At 42.2% G+C, this 13,758-nt stretch overlaps 1 protein-coding gene across 2 annotated transcripts in view; it reads right to left on the bottom strand.

Annotated features, from left to right (window-relative positions):
• The window catches only part of ITPR2 (inositol 1,4,5-trisphosphate receptor type 2), a 604,865-nt gene that overhangs the window by 534,148 nt on the left and 56,959 nt on the right, over nt 1-13,758 (bottom strand). For both annotated transcript variants that reach the window (XM_004006770.5, XM_060413298.1), the window contains exon 2: nt 12,919-12,989. In XM_004006770.5, the coding sequence (XP_004006819.2) occupies nt 12,919-12,989 (71 nt within the window). The remainder of the gene's footprint in view (nt 1-12,918; nt 12,990-13,758) is intronic.

Genomic DNA, 13,758 nt, shown 5'->3' with positions numbered 1-13,758 from the left:
GCTTTTATTTCCAGAATTCTGGGAGGTGGATCATAGAGGATCCTGCTGTGATTTATGTCTGAGAGTGTTTTGCCTATGTTCTCCTCTAGGAGTTTTATAGTTTCTGATCTTACATTTAGATCTTTAATCCATTTTGAGTTTATTTTTGTGTGCGGTGTTAGAAAGTGATCTAGTTTCATTCTTTTACAAGTGGTTGACCAGTTTTCCCAGCACCACTTGTTAAAGAGATTGTCTTTACTCCATTGTATATTCTTGCCTCCTTTGTCAAAGATAAGGTGTCCATATGTGTGGATTTATCTCTGGGCTTTCTATTTTGTTCCATTCATCTATATGTCTGTCTTTGTGCCAGTACCATACTGTCTTGATGACTGTGGCTTTGTAGTAGAGCCTGAAGTCAGGCAAGTTGATTCCTCCAGTTCCATTCTTCTTTCTCAAGATTGCTTTGGCTATTCGAGGTTTTTGTATTTCCATACAAATCTTGAAATTATTTGTTCTAGTTCTGTGAAAATGTGGCTGGTAGCTTGATAGGGATTGCATTGAATTTGTAAATTGCTTTGGGTAGTATACTCATTTTCACTATATTGATTCTTCCAATCCATGAACATGGTATATTTCTCCATCTATTAGTGTCCTCTTTGATTTCTTTCATCAGTGTTTTATAGTTTTCTATATATAGGTCTTTAGTTTCTTTAGGTAGATATATTCCTAAGTATTTTATTCTTTTCGTTGCAATGGTGAATGGAATTGTTTCCTTAATTTCTTTTCTACTTTCTCATTATTCGTGTATAGGAATGCAAGGGATTTCTGTGTGTTGATTTTATATCCTGCAACTTTACTATATTCATTGATGATCTCTAGTAATTTTCTGGTGGAGTCTTTAGGGTTTTCCATGTAGAGGATCATGTCATCTGCAAACAGTGAGAGTTTTACTTCTTCTTTTATCTCAAATTCTAAAAGATGATGCTGTGAAAGTGCTGTACTCAATATGCCAGCAAATTTGGAAAACTCAGCAGTGGCCATGGGACTGGAAAAGATCAATTTTCATTCCAGTCCCAAAGAAGGACAATGTCAAAGAATGTTCACACTACTGCACAACTGCACTCATCTCACATGCTAGCACCCCACTCCAGTACTCTTGCCTGGAAAATCCCATGGACGGAGGAGCCTGGTAGGCTGTGGTCCATGAGGCTGCAAAGAGTTGGACACAACTGAGCGACTTCACTTTCACTTTTCACTTTCATGCATTGGAGAAGGAAATGGCAACCCACTCCAGTGTTCTTGCCTGGAGAATCCCAGGGACAGCAGAGCCAGGTGGGCGCCCGTCTATGGGGTCGCACAGAGTCAGACACGACTGAAGTGACTCAGCAGCAGCAGCAACACATGCTAGCAAAGTAATGCTCAAAATTCTCCAAGCCAGGCTTCAACAGTACATGAACCGTGAACTTCCAGATGTTCAAGCTGGATTTAGAAAAGGCAGAGGAACCAGAGATCTAATTGCCAACATCCCTTGGATCATAGAAAAACCAAGAGAATTCCAAAAAAAACATCTACTTCTGCTTCATTGATTACACCAAAGCCTTTGACTGTGTAGATCACAACAAACTGGAAAATTCTTCAAGAGATGGGAATATCAGACCACCTTACCTGCCTCCTGAGAAATCTGTATACAGGTCAAGAAGCAACAGTTAGAACTGGACATGGAACAACAGATTGGTTACAAACTGGGAAAGGAGTACATCAAGGCTGTGTATTGTCACCCTGCTTATTTAACTTATAGGCAGAGTACATCATGCAAAATGCTGTGCTGGATGAAGCACAAGCTGGAATCAAGATTGCTGGGAGAACTATCAATAACCTCAGATACGCAGACGACACCACCTTTATGGCAGAAAGTGAAGGGGAATTGAAGAGCCTCTTGATGAAAGTGAAAGAGGAGAGTGAAAAAGCTGGCTTAAAACTCAACATTCAGAAAACGAAGATCATGGCATCTGGTCCCATCACTTCATGGCAAATATACAGGGAAAGAGTGGAAACAGTGACAGACTTCATTCTCTTGGGCTCCAAAGTCTTTGCAGATGGTGACTGCAGCCATGAAATTAAAAGATGCTTGCTGCTTAGAAGAAAAGTTACAACCAACCTAGACAGCATATTAAAAAGCAGAGATATTACTTTTCCAATAAAGATCCATCTAGTCAAAGCTACGGTTTTTCCAGTAGTCATGTATGGTTGTGAGCTGCTGCTGCTGCTAAGTTGCTTCAGTTGTATTCGACTTTGTGTGACTCCACAGACGGGAGCCCACCAGGTTCTGCCGTCCCTGGGATTCTCCAGGCAAGAACACTGGAGTGGGTTGCCATTTCCTTCTCCAATGCATGAAAGTGAAAAGTGAAAGTGAAGTTTCTCAGTTGTGTCTGACTCTTCGTGACCCCATGGACTGCAGCCTACCAGGCTCCTCCGTCCATGGGATTTTCCAGGCAAGAGTACTGGAGTGGGTTGCCACTGCCTTCTCCAATGGATGTGAGAGTTGGACTATAAAGAAAGCTGAGCACCAAAGCATTGATGCTTTTGAACTGTGGTGTTGGAAAAGACTCTTGAGAGTCCCTTGGACTGGAAGGGTATCAAACCAGCCAATCCTATAGGAAATCAGTCCTGAATATTCATTGGAAGGACTGATGCTGAAGCTGAAACTCCAATACTTTGGCCATGTGATGCGAAGAACTGACTCATTGGAAAAGACCCTGATGCTGGGAAAGATTGAAGGCAGGAGGAGAAGGGGACGACAGAGTAATGAGATGGTTGGATGGCATTACTGACTTGATGGACATATGCGTGAGCATGCTCTGGGAGTCGATAATGGACAGGGAGGCCTGGAGTGCTGCATTCAAAGAGTCGGACATGACTGAGTGACTGAACTGAACTGAACCTGTACTTTCTATGTTGGGTTGCAATTATTTACACACACATCTTACCTCCCTCATTAGATTATAAATTCCTTGAGAGTAGCATTACTTTCTGACTCATTTGAACCCTAGTAACTAGCTCACACACTGCACTGCACACAGTGAATAATCAATAAATCTCTACTACATATATCGAAATTTTATAGAGTTCAAAACATCAGCTTCAGATAAAGCAGTCTCTCACCTAACAGCTGTGTGACCTTGAGCATATTATTTGACTTCCTCACAGTGTGATTTCTATATCTATAAAATGAGGCTACCACGAATTAAGTAAGAGAACATGGACAAAGGCCATCCAAAGCACTCAAAGTTAAGAATTTCAATATGTAGGACATTCTATTCTTAGAAAGAGCAGTCTTAGTTATTAAGTTAAAATGTTCGCAGACAAAAGGCATTTATTTCCTACTTACCAAAAATTTAGACACACATTTAACATCATGCATAACACTTGAAGGGAGATTTCTACAACAAGCTCCCAACTCGGAAAATTGGCCCATGGATACAGAACAGTAAATAAGGGAGTTGTTCTAACAGTACTAAACCGTGGACATCACAAGCGCTCATTTTCTACCCATTACTTTTACTCTCCATGGAGCAAATTAAACTTCACAAGTCAAAGCCACAAATCAATCAAAGTCCATTTGTATGTATGAATCAAAGTTCATACAGCATACACAGAGAGACAAATACACGATTAACTGTGTTGTTCTTGTTGTTGCAGTCCAAAACAGAAAACCACTCAGGACAGCAACTTCCTTCCAACAGAGACTAAAATATTTTAAAAGTACAAGCCCTTTTACAATCCTGACTAGATTCAACAAGAGAAGCAAAGAGACAAAGCAATGTGTTTTCATTCCATCTTCTGGCCCTTCTCTGAAATCTCACTGAAAAGAATAAGCTCACTATCCAATTTCCACTGCCACTTAAGCGTTTAATAATAGGGGATTAGCTATAGAAGGTTCTTAATATGATGACTTACCACAAATACACAGAATCAACACAGCAGAAACATTTAACTGGAGAATGTTAAAGATGTTTTTCAATAAACCATGGGGTTTCTGGCTTGGAAATTCACTGCAGTTTTCTAAATTGAGTAGCAGCAAACTATAAAATGCTACAACCTAAAAGAACTTCACTTAATTCATGTAAAAGTTTTCATCTTCTGCTATTCACACTACAGATTTATATATTAGAATACATAGTTTTAACACCAATGAACTGAAATTCAGAGGTTGAGAATATAAGGCTGTAATAAGATAATAGGTCTACACTTTGCTTTCTCATGAGTGAAATAATCACCTAACATCTATGTTACATGCTGGGTAATAGTAAGACTTCAAAAAAAGCATGTGATGACAGAACTGAAATTATATTGCCTTTCAGAATTACAATTTTCTAGGACTTTATTCATTAATTCAACAAAAATTAATTCAGCCCCAACGATACACAAAACACTGTTCTTGATCTAGGTAACTCAACAGAGCACAGTTTTTACCCTCAGTTTGTAGTCTAATCACAGACCTTTCAAATAAAGAAACGGGTGCAAATTCTAAGCACATACAAGTACCGCAACTATGTGTCCTCAGGCCCAAGTTCACTGACAACCACAGTGGAGAGTTCCCAGCATGTGGGCAGCTTCCAAGCTCAAGCGCCCACATCGCTCCTCCTGTTCTCATGATCGCTTCCCCGACACTTGGAGAACTTGCTCAGCTAGCAAGCAGGAGCAATCCAGAAGTTCGCATGGAAGGAATGACAACACAATCTACAAACCCACCGAGGATAGAACTTGGCTGCAGCCTTGGAGAGGAGATTCTGAGGCATGTTCCTTGTGGTTTCTCCAAGGGCCCCGAAGGACTGAGCTCCAGCTGGCACACTGGTGAGCTTTACACACACTTTGCGTGCATGCTTGCTAAGTTGCTTCAGTCCTGTCCAACTATGTGCAACTCTATGGGGTACAGCCTGCCAGGCTCGTCTGTCCATGGGATTTTCCAGGCAGGAATACTGAAGTGGGATACCATGCCCTCCTCCAGGGGCTCTTCCGGACCCAGCGATCAAACTTGTGTCTCTGACATCTTCTGCACTGGCAGGCAGGTTCTTTCCCACTAGCGCCACCAGGAAGCCCTATGCACACTTCACCACTTTCACTGCATTAGGCTCACTCTCCCTCACTCCCTCACACTTCCCAGGACTATTTCCCAAACTGATTCTCTCCACCCACGTCTTCCAGGGTCTGATATGACAACAGCTCCAACCAACATAGTCCCAATCTAGTTCTCTTCAGGTGTGTTCAGTCACACTGGAGTGACACATGGAGCGAGACTATCACATATATCCCTGTGATCCACTTCAGCTTCAAGATGTCAAGAGGCTGAGATTTTGAATAAATAAGGTGGATGAGAGTTAAGATCGAGAAAGAGAGAACGAGAGAGAAAGGAGAAGTTTGGCAGGCTAGATCAATGACCAATGCTCAAAAGATGAAACATAACAGATCCCCCATCTGGCTCCAAAATACCATGCATTGAGCATGGAGGAGGAAAGCAAGGGTCCAGAGATGCAAATGAAAACGTTTCAGGAGTCTGGCTTGACTAACACCTATAGGGGAGTTGGGGAGTCCTGCTCAGGACTCTTGGGCTGCAAGTGTGGCATCCAAAAACAAGGTAGGGTCTCATCACAACACACCCAAATGTACTATATTCAGATCTCCCTACGCCACTAAGAATGACATTGACATATAGGAGCCTAACCAGAATCCAAACATAGCAGCGAGATGAAGACTAGAGAAATCACTGAAGATAATGTAGCTGGCAACAGGTGAAAGAATTTTTTAAATTAAGACTGTAGAAGAAAAGACGTGCAAGAATAAAATCATTCTAAACAAATACAGAATGGCAGGAAAAGTAGGGGGCAACAGAGGATGAGATGGTTGGATGGCATCATCGACTCAATGGACATGAATTTGAGCAAGCTCCAGGAGATGGTGAAGGACAGGGAAGCCTGGCATGCTGCAGTCCATGCGGTCACAAAGAGTCGGACACAACTGAGCAACCAAACAATAACAAACAAATACTTAAAGCTCCATTGTGTGGAAGAGGGATTAGATAGAATCTATGTGGCTTTTCAGGGCCAACAGGTAGAATTTACAGGAGGGTATTATACAACAGACAGTAGGGTACAGTTGTTAAAAGCAAACAGCTCTAGAGCTAGATAAAATTCATTTTGAATCCTATCTCCGCCACTAATAAGCTTGGGGACCTTAAAATGGTTGTATAATTTCTTTATACTTAACTCCCTCAACTGCAAAATTGAGACAGCACCAATTTCTACTTTACAGGGTTATTGAGATGACTATAAATATTGATGCACAGGAAGTCCTGAGCCCAGTGTTGCATGTATTAAGCGCTCGGTCAATACATGTTAGTGATTTCAAATCTGAAATAGTTTCAGTCTTCATCCCCAAAATTACATGATCATCAAATCTGAAGGAATTCAATAAAGGAATTGTGAAACTGGTAGAGAAAGTAGGTATTTATAAATTGGCTCATACCAGAGAATTACTATGTTAGACAAGATTGACACATTCAATTGTGTAAAATGTCAAAGCTATTACTTAGCCAGATAGCTTTTTCACCAGTGCTCTTAAGTGTATAACCTCCAGGAAAGTGTTAGTCTCTCAGTCATGTCTTTGTGACCCCATGGACAGCAGCCCACCAGGATCCTCTGTCCATGGAATTCCCAGGAAAGAATACTGGAGTGGGTTCAGTTCAGTTGCGTCTGACTCTTTGTGATCCCATGGACCGCAGCACGCCAGAACTCCCTGTCCATCACCAACTCCCGGAGTTTACTCAAACTCATGGTCATTGAGTCAGTGACGCCATCCAACCATCTCATCCTCTGTCATCTCCCTTCTCCTCCTGGCTTCAATCTTTCCCAGCATCAGGGTCTTTTCCAACGAGTCAGTTCTTCGCATCAGGTGGCCAAAGTATTGGAGTTTCAGCTTCAGCATCAGTCCTTCCAATGAACATTGAATTCAGGACTGATCTCCTTTAGGACGGACTGGTTGGATCTCCTTGCAGTCCAAAGGACTCTCAAGAGTCTTCTCCAACACCACACTTCAAAAGCATCAGTTCTTCAGTGCTCAGCTTTCTTTATAGTCCAACTCTCACATCCATACACGACCACTGGAAAAACCATAGCTTTGACTAGATGGACCTTTGTTGGCAAAGTAATGTCTCTGTTTTTTAATATGAGGTCCAGGTTGGCCATAACTTTTCTTCCAAGGAGTAAACATCTTTTAATTTCATGGCTGCAGTCACCATCTGCAGTGACTTTGGAGCCCAAAAAAAATAAAGTCTGTCATTATTTCCACTGTTTCCCCATCTATTTGCCATGAAGTGATGGGACCAGATGTCATGATCTTAGTTTTCTGAATGTTAAGTTTTAAGCCAATTTTTCACTCTCCTCTTTCACTTTCATCAAGAGGCTCTTTAGTTCTTCTTCAGTTTCTGTCATAAGGTTGGTGTCACCTGCATATCTGAGGTTACTGATATTTCTCCTGGCAATCTTATTTCCACTGAAGTCGGTAGCTATTCCCTTCTCCAGGGGATCTTCCCAACCCAGGGATTAAACCTGGGTCTCTTTCATTGCAGGCAGACTCTTAACCATCTGGGCCACCAGGGAAGCCCATAACCTCCATGAGCAGAGCCAAAAGGTGAGAGTATTGTTGTTGCTGCCATTTTTGTTTGGTCACTAAGTCACGTCCAACCCTTTTGCGACCCCATGGAGTGCAGACCACCAGGCTCCTCTGTCCATGGGATCCTCCAGGCAAGAATACTGGAGTGGGTTGCCACGCCCTCCTCCAGGGAATCTTCCTGACCCAGGGAATTGAATCCATGTCTCCTGCTTGGCAGGCAGGTTCTTTATGACTGAGCCACCAGGGAAGCCCGGAGGTGAAAGTGCCAGCCTGAAGATGGCTCTCTGAGTTACACGCCCAGAAGAAATTGAGTTAAAGAGAGGTCTTGTCAGTGTTCCCCCAAGTCCTTGATACTCACGACCTGCTCTCAAGCAGCATCGCACAGCAGAGACAGTCTCTGTTTTAGTTCCTGAAGCATTCAAAGTTCTGCCTCAGAATGACTTTTTGCTTGCCGGAAGCAGCCTTTTGATAGGGCTGGTGGATTATGAAATAGTCACATGTCAAATGACCACAGAGTCACAGAGATGGAAATTTCTAGAGCAAACAGCCAAAAAGCCTGTGGTCTAGGAGACAGGCCTGTCTTCTCTTCCCTCGGCCCTCCTGGGGAGTGGCCCCCTGAGTTCTGGGTTACTTCTGTGTTTTATCACCTTTATGGTTAAGAAAAGGGCACACAAACCTCTCTTATTTTGATTTAGGTCTGTCTCTCCACCTAATAGAAAATGCATACATATTAATAGGTCTAAATGTTTTGAAAAATCTATACCCAACTTCTCTTGAGAATAGGGGTAGACATGCATAAAGGAACGAGGACAGGGAAAAGAAAAACAGAAAGAATGTAAAGTCAATAGAAATAACTGCTATCATTTAGTGTGCAGGAGGAGGGCTAAAGTGTACATCAGGATCTTCACACTAAGACTCTGCATTCCCAGTGCAGTGAGGCCTGGGCTCAATCCCTGGTAAGGGAACTAGATCCCACGTGCTGCAACTAAGAATTCACATGCCATAGCTGAAAGATCCCACATGCTGCAACTAACACCTGGCACAGCCAAACAAATAAGCAGATATTTCTTTACAACTATGTATCAAAAAATAGTATTAGCGATAAATCATGTTGACAATATGTGCCCCTGATATGATGTAGGGAAAAAGGTAGTTAATATCCCTTCCCAAAACCTTAGCCCCTGTCTAAGTATGATGAAAACATCAGCCAGACCAAAATCAAGGAACATTCTACAAAATATCCGGCCAGTACTCTTCAAAAGTATCAAGGTCATTAAAAAAAAAAAAAAAAACAAGGAAAGACTGAGAAAGTGGAAGAAACCAGAGGAGACTAAACAGCCATGATGACTAATGGCACGTGGGATCCTGAACAGGATCGGGATTGCGGAAAGGATAATGGAAAACTGGTGACATTCAAAGGAAGCCTGGAATTTAGTCAACAGTAATGCACAAATGGTAATTTCTTAACTGTGACAAATGAACCGCAGTTATATAAGATGCTAACACAGGGGAAAGTGGGTGGAAGGGAACTCTCTATACTCCCTTTACGATTCCTCATAACCTAAATGTATTCCAAAGTTTATAGCTGATCTTTAAAAATGAAAGAATATTTGATCATGAAAAGACTTCTGCACTTACTTAAGAGAAAGCCAATGTGCTTCTGTTAGTGCTATTCTGATGGTGTGGTTACTGAAAATAGCTGTCCATCCGCCAGGTTTTAAAAAACCCTTGGGAAGCTGTTTGTTTGTTAAAGCTTCATTTCCTCTGTTCATGTGAAAAGCAGAGGGAACCCGTCAAAGGAATATTGCTTGTACAATTGTGTGTCTTGGGGATAATTGTATTAACCTCTTTAAAATTTTGGTTCCTCATTTTAAAAATTGGGAGACCCATATTCAATTTACTTTTTATTTATTTATTTTGGTTGCGTTGGGTGTTCATCACTGTGCATGAGCATTCTCTAGTTTCAACGAGTTGGGGCTAGTCTTCATTGAGGTGCACAGGCCTCCACAGGCCTCTTTCACTGTGAAGTACAGGCTCTAAGCACAAACTTAAGTAGGTGCAGCATGTGGCCTCAGCAGTTGCTGCTCATGGGCTCTAGAGCATGGGCTCAGTAGTTTTGCCACAACAGCTTAGTTGCTCCAGGCCATGTGGAGTCTTCCTGGGCCATGTGGAGTCTTCCCGGGCCAGGAATCGAACCCGTGTCCCCTGCATTCCAGGCAGATGCTTATCTACTGTACCACCAGGGAAGTCCTTAACTGACTGCTAATTGCCTTCTAGAAGCTCTAAAATTTTATGATTCGCTTGAACAAACCATACGGTAAGTATGAAAAATAAAAACTGTTTCAAATTAATTTGCAGACACCATTTGCTGAGGCAAAAGGAAGTGAGGTGCAGCTGAACTGGGGATACACTGTTGTTTCTTCATATTATCTAAAAAGTAACAATAAGGGAGGGTGCTCTGGAAACTTGGCAGAGTGGTCTGGAAAGGCAGGAGTGGTGATCTTGGGAGGTCAATCTATGCAAAAGTGATGGCTGTTACAGCCAAAGGGAAGAGTAGGAACACATTCAGGAAGAGAAGGATGAAGCTGCAAAAGAATAAGGTATGAGAAAGGATACAGGATTGGGAAAACAAGGTCTGCCAAGCAATATGAAGGCCAGGGAAAGCAACGCAAGCCCATCTCATGGAATTCTCTGGGGCCCCGTCAGGAGGGGCCTCCAAGAATCCAAGGAGAAGAGTCAGAGCTTTCAGACAAAAAGGAGTCTTGAATCTTCAATGACAAGATACCCTCCTTCTCCAATGATGAGTGGAGACAAATGACTTAGTCTTACACAAGAGGTAGAAAATGAGAGCAAACCAGCAACGACAATGACCTAACGTATTAGATTACAGGAAAAGCCAGCCTTCCAGGGGTGGACGGAGCACCTGAATGATTCATACTTTGAACCAATGCCCGCTGAATCATATAACACCAAGTATTTGTGTATAATTACCTCCTGGGTACAGAGCTGTTACTGCAGAGTTCCCTCAGACACACTAAAATATTTAAAGGAAAAAGACAGCCACAAACCCTGAAGATTTATCTTTGACAGACTAACTTCCCCTGACTGACAGAGGAATAAGGCTACACAAGCTCATGATCATGAAGTATGAAGCACCCCTGGGAACCAAGTTGTATCACACGATCCCAGGGAAAGTGTGGGTCTCTCACCCATAAACAGCTAATGGCTATTTTTTTCTGATGTCTACTATGGGCAAAGTTCTGTGCCTGGGAAACACAAACAGAAAAAAAGAAAAGCCTGCCCTTGAAGAGGTTATAATGTAAGAGAAGAGCCAATTATGTTTAAAGGAAATACATTATGTCTTTCTATCATAAGTTAGCTACCATTTGTATAATGACTTAAAACACTTTTACATTTATTCTCTGGAAATAATCCAAGCCACACAGAGCCTTGTGTGGCAAGATTATTCTTGTTTTTATCCACCCCTGGTCCCACCAGGCAATGACAGATGTCCTCGGAGACACTAAGTGGTTGGGTGACCTACTTAAGATGACAGTCGGCGAGAAATGCGGTCAAACCCAGACTCCACGCTTTTTTCTGCTACAAATACAGATCTGTTGTCCCAGTTTGCTTTTAAAACTTTTTGTCTTCCACATCTTACAGTTCACAAAAGAGAGTCTGTGGATCTGAAATTGTTTATCATTCCTTCTCTGAATTCAATATATCTCCTCCACCTGAGAAACAGTGGCTTTCTACAACTTAGGCAAGTTCTCACCCATATCTCTTTACACATTGCCTCATTCTCACGCACTCCGGCCTCTCCTTCTAGAATCTGATTAGATGCTGCTAGACCCTCTCGGCCCCTCCCCAGCACTGGTTTTTCATGACTTGCTCACACGTTCCTCTGCCCTGCATTCTGGGTAATCTCCTCAGCTCTCTCTTCCATACCACAGTCTCCTCATCTCCTCATACAATACACTCGCTCACGCTTTCTAGAACCTGTATGTTCTTTTTCATAGTGTCCGTCCTTCCATCAGCCTCCTCTAGCCTCTTCTGCCTCTAAAATCATTTCCACACACTTACTGCACAGTCTCTGGAAAGCTCTCCTGGAGCACTCTGTGTCTGGTTTATCACAACTGCTGCCTCTCCTTCAAGCAGGTCAGCAGTGAGTCCCTCGTCCATGGGGACTGTGTTGTGAGAAGACTTCATGTGCCCAGGGCTGGGGGAGTGTCCCCACTGAGCACGGGTCCAGGCGCACTGATGGGTGGTATCACTCCCTCAATCTGCTCTCATGCTAATTTCCCCACATGGAGAGACAAGTAGATGGCGTATTCAAAGTGACTGATGTCACTCAAACCACATTTACGGTGCCTGTCACTCTCTGAGACAAAAATGCAATATTCCTGCAAATCCTTATAATAAAAATGGTGTAAGAAAGTTACAGAACATGAAGCATGGGAAACACTCACCAGACGTGAAGGCTCCCTCCTCCCCCATGCACACGGACAGCATCCTGACCTGGGTCTGGGGCTCCAGCGAACCCCTCTGACTCTCTGTCCCGATCAGGCTCCCTTATTAAAGCTGTCTTTCACCAATGTGAGGAGGAATGCTGACACAGTGTATTCAAAATGAATGCTGCTTTCAAGTTGTTATCATTATATTATATACTATAAAGTATTAATTTGACTTGCACAAGCTCTTAATGACTGGTCTTAGTTGTCTATGATTCTCTACAAGTCCCATTAATCCTTCTCTTTGTAACAGTCATAATCAACTTGCTACTATGAACAACTTCTCAGTTGATAATATGACACTGCCTCTAAAATTATACCTAGAACGGAGTTCTAAGACAACTGTTAGTTATTACGTACCATCCAAAGTGACATTTTAAAAGTGAAACTAACACATCAGTGTCACCATGCTGGAGATTTTACAAAAATAAAGAGCTGACAAGGAAACACTAATATTTATGGTGTAACTGTCACGGAAATATATAAATACATATCATTCAGCTATATTTACCGGTTTGAAAAGTGGCCTCTTAACATACAGACTACTCTCCAGCAAAACAAAACTTGAAGCTATTCTTTCAGTATCAGCCCTTCAGTGTGTCAAGGAAGAAAAACAATGGGGAACTTTTGAAAGAGTTTTCAGCAGATATATTTTTATTTGAAAGTTTTATATTGAATAAAGTTCTAATATTACTTCTTTTAAGACACAAAAATACCCCCACTTAGGTCATATAGTATAAAGTAAGTATTTCTTTCCTACCTCGGAACTTCTTGGGAGGGTTGGCAAGGTCCCCTGCTTCTGGGTGCACCACACATCGGTCATCCACCAGTCTGGAAGGAAAAGAACATTCACACTGTTGACATCGTCATGTTCATAGAGCACAAAATGCACACAGAGACTGCATCAATATTTACAAAAAGTTTTTAATACCACTCTTCATTCAGAAATGTTTGAATAGTCATAGATTTGGAAAAAGATCTGGTTATACAGGCGTGAATCAAAGCAGGGTTTAGAAAACTCAAAACTGAAAAACTGTTAAGTGGTGGGCTTCCCAGGTGGCAGTAGTGGTAAAGAATCCGTCTGCCAATGCAGGAGACCTAAGAGATGAGGGTTCGATTGCCAGGTAGAGAAGATCCCCTGGAGCAGGAAACAGCAACCCACTCCAGTATTCTTGTCTGGAAAATTCGATGGACAGAGGAGCCTGGTGGGTTACAGTCCATGGGGTTGCAAAGAGTCGGACATGGCTAAGCACCAAGCAGCAGCAGCAGGAAACGTTAGAGAAATCATGATATTGACAAACCATGAAACACTGCAGAGCCATTTACAATTCTATTTTTTAAAGGCAGTAGTGTGGAAAACATTTATAATATGTGGTGAAAATAAGTGGGAACAAATCAATAAGATATTGTATGTATTTAAACACACACACACACACACACACACACACCCCTCTACAGAGACACATATGAGGACTGGAACACAGACATCAAAACATTAACAGGGATTAGACTGCCCAAGTTTTCATGTTCCAGCATGAATGCGAGAGTGTTCTCTTATTTTTATAAGGAATGTGTAAGCTTATGAGATCAGGCTCACAGA

Source organism: Ovis aries, chromosome 3, assembly GCF_016772045.2.
Source record: "Ovis aries strain OAR_USU_Benz2616 breed Rambouillet chromosome 3, ARS-UI_Ramb_v3.0, whole genome shotgun sequence".
In the NCBI taxonomy this organism is placed as follows: Eukaryota; Metazoa; Chordata; class Mammalia; order Artiodactyla; family Bovidae; genus Ovis; species Ovis aries.
The sequence above is the reverse complement of the archived record's forward strand: the minus strand, read 5'-3'. Positions and strand labels throughout refer to the sequence as shown.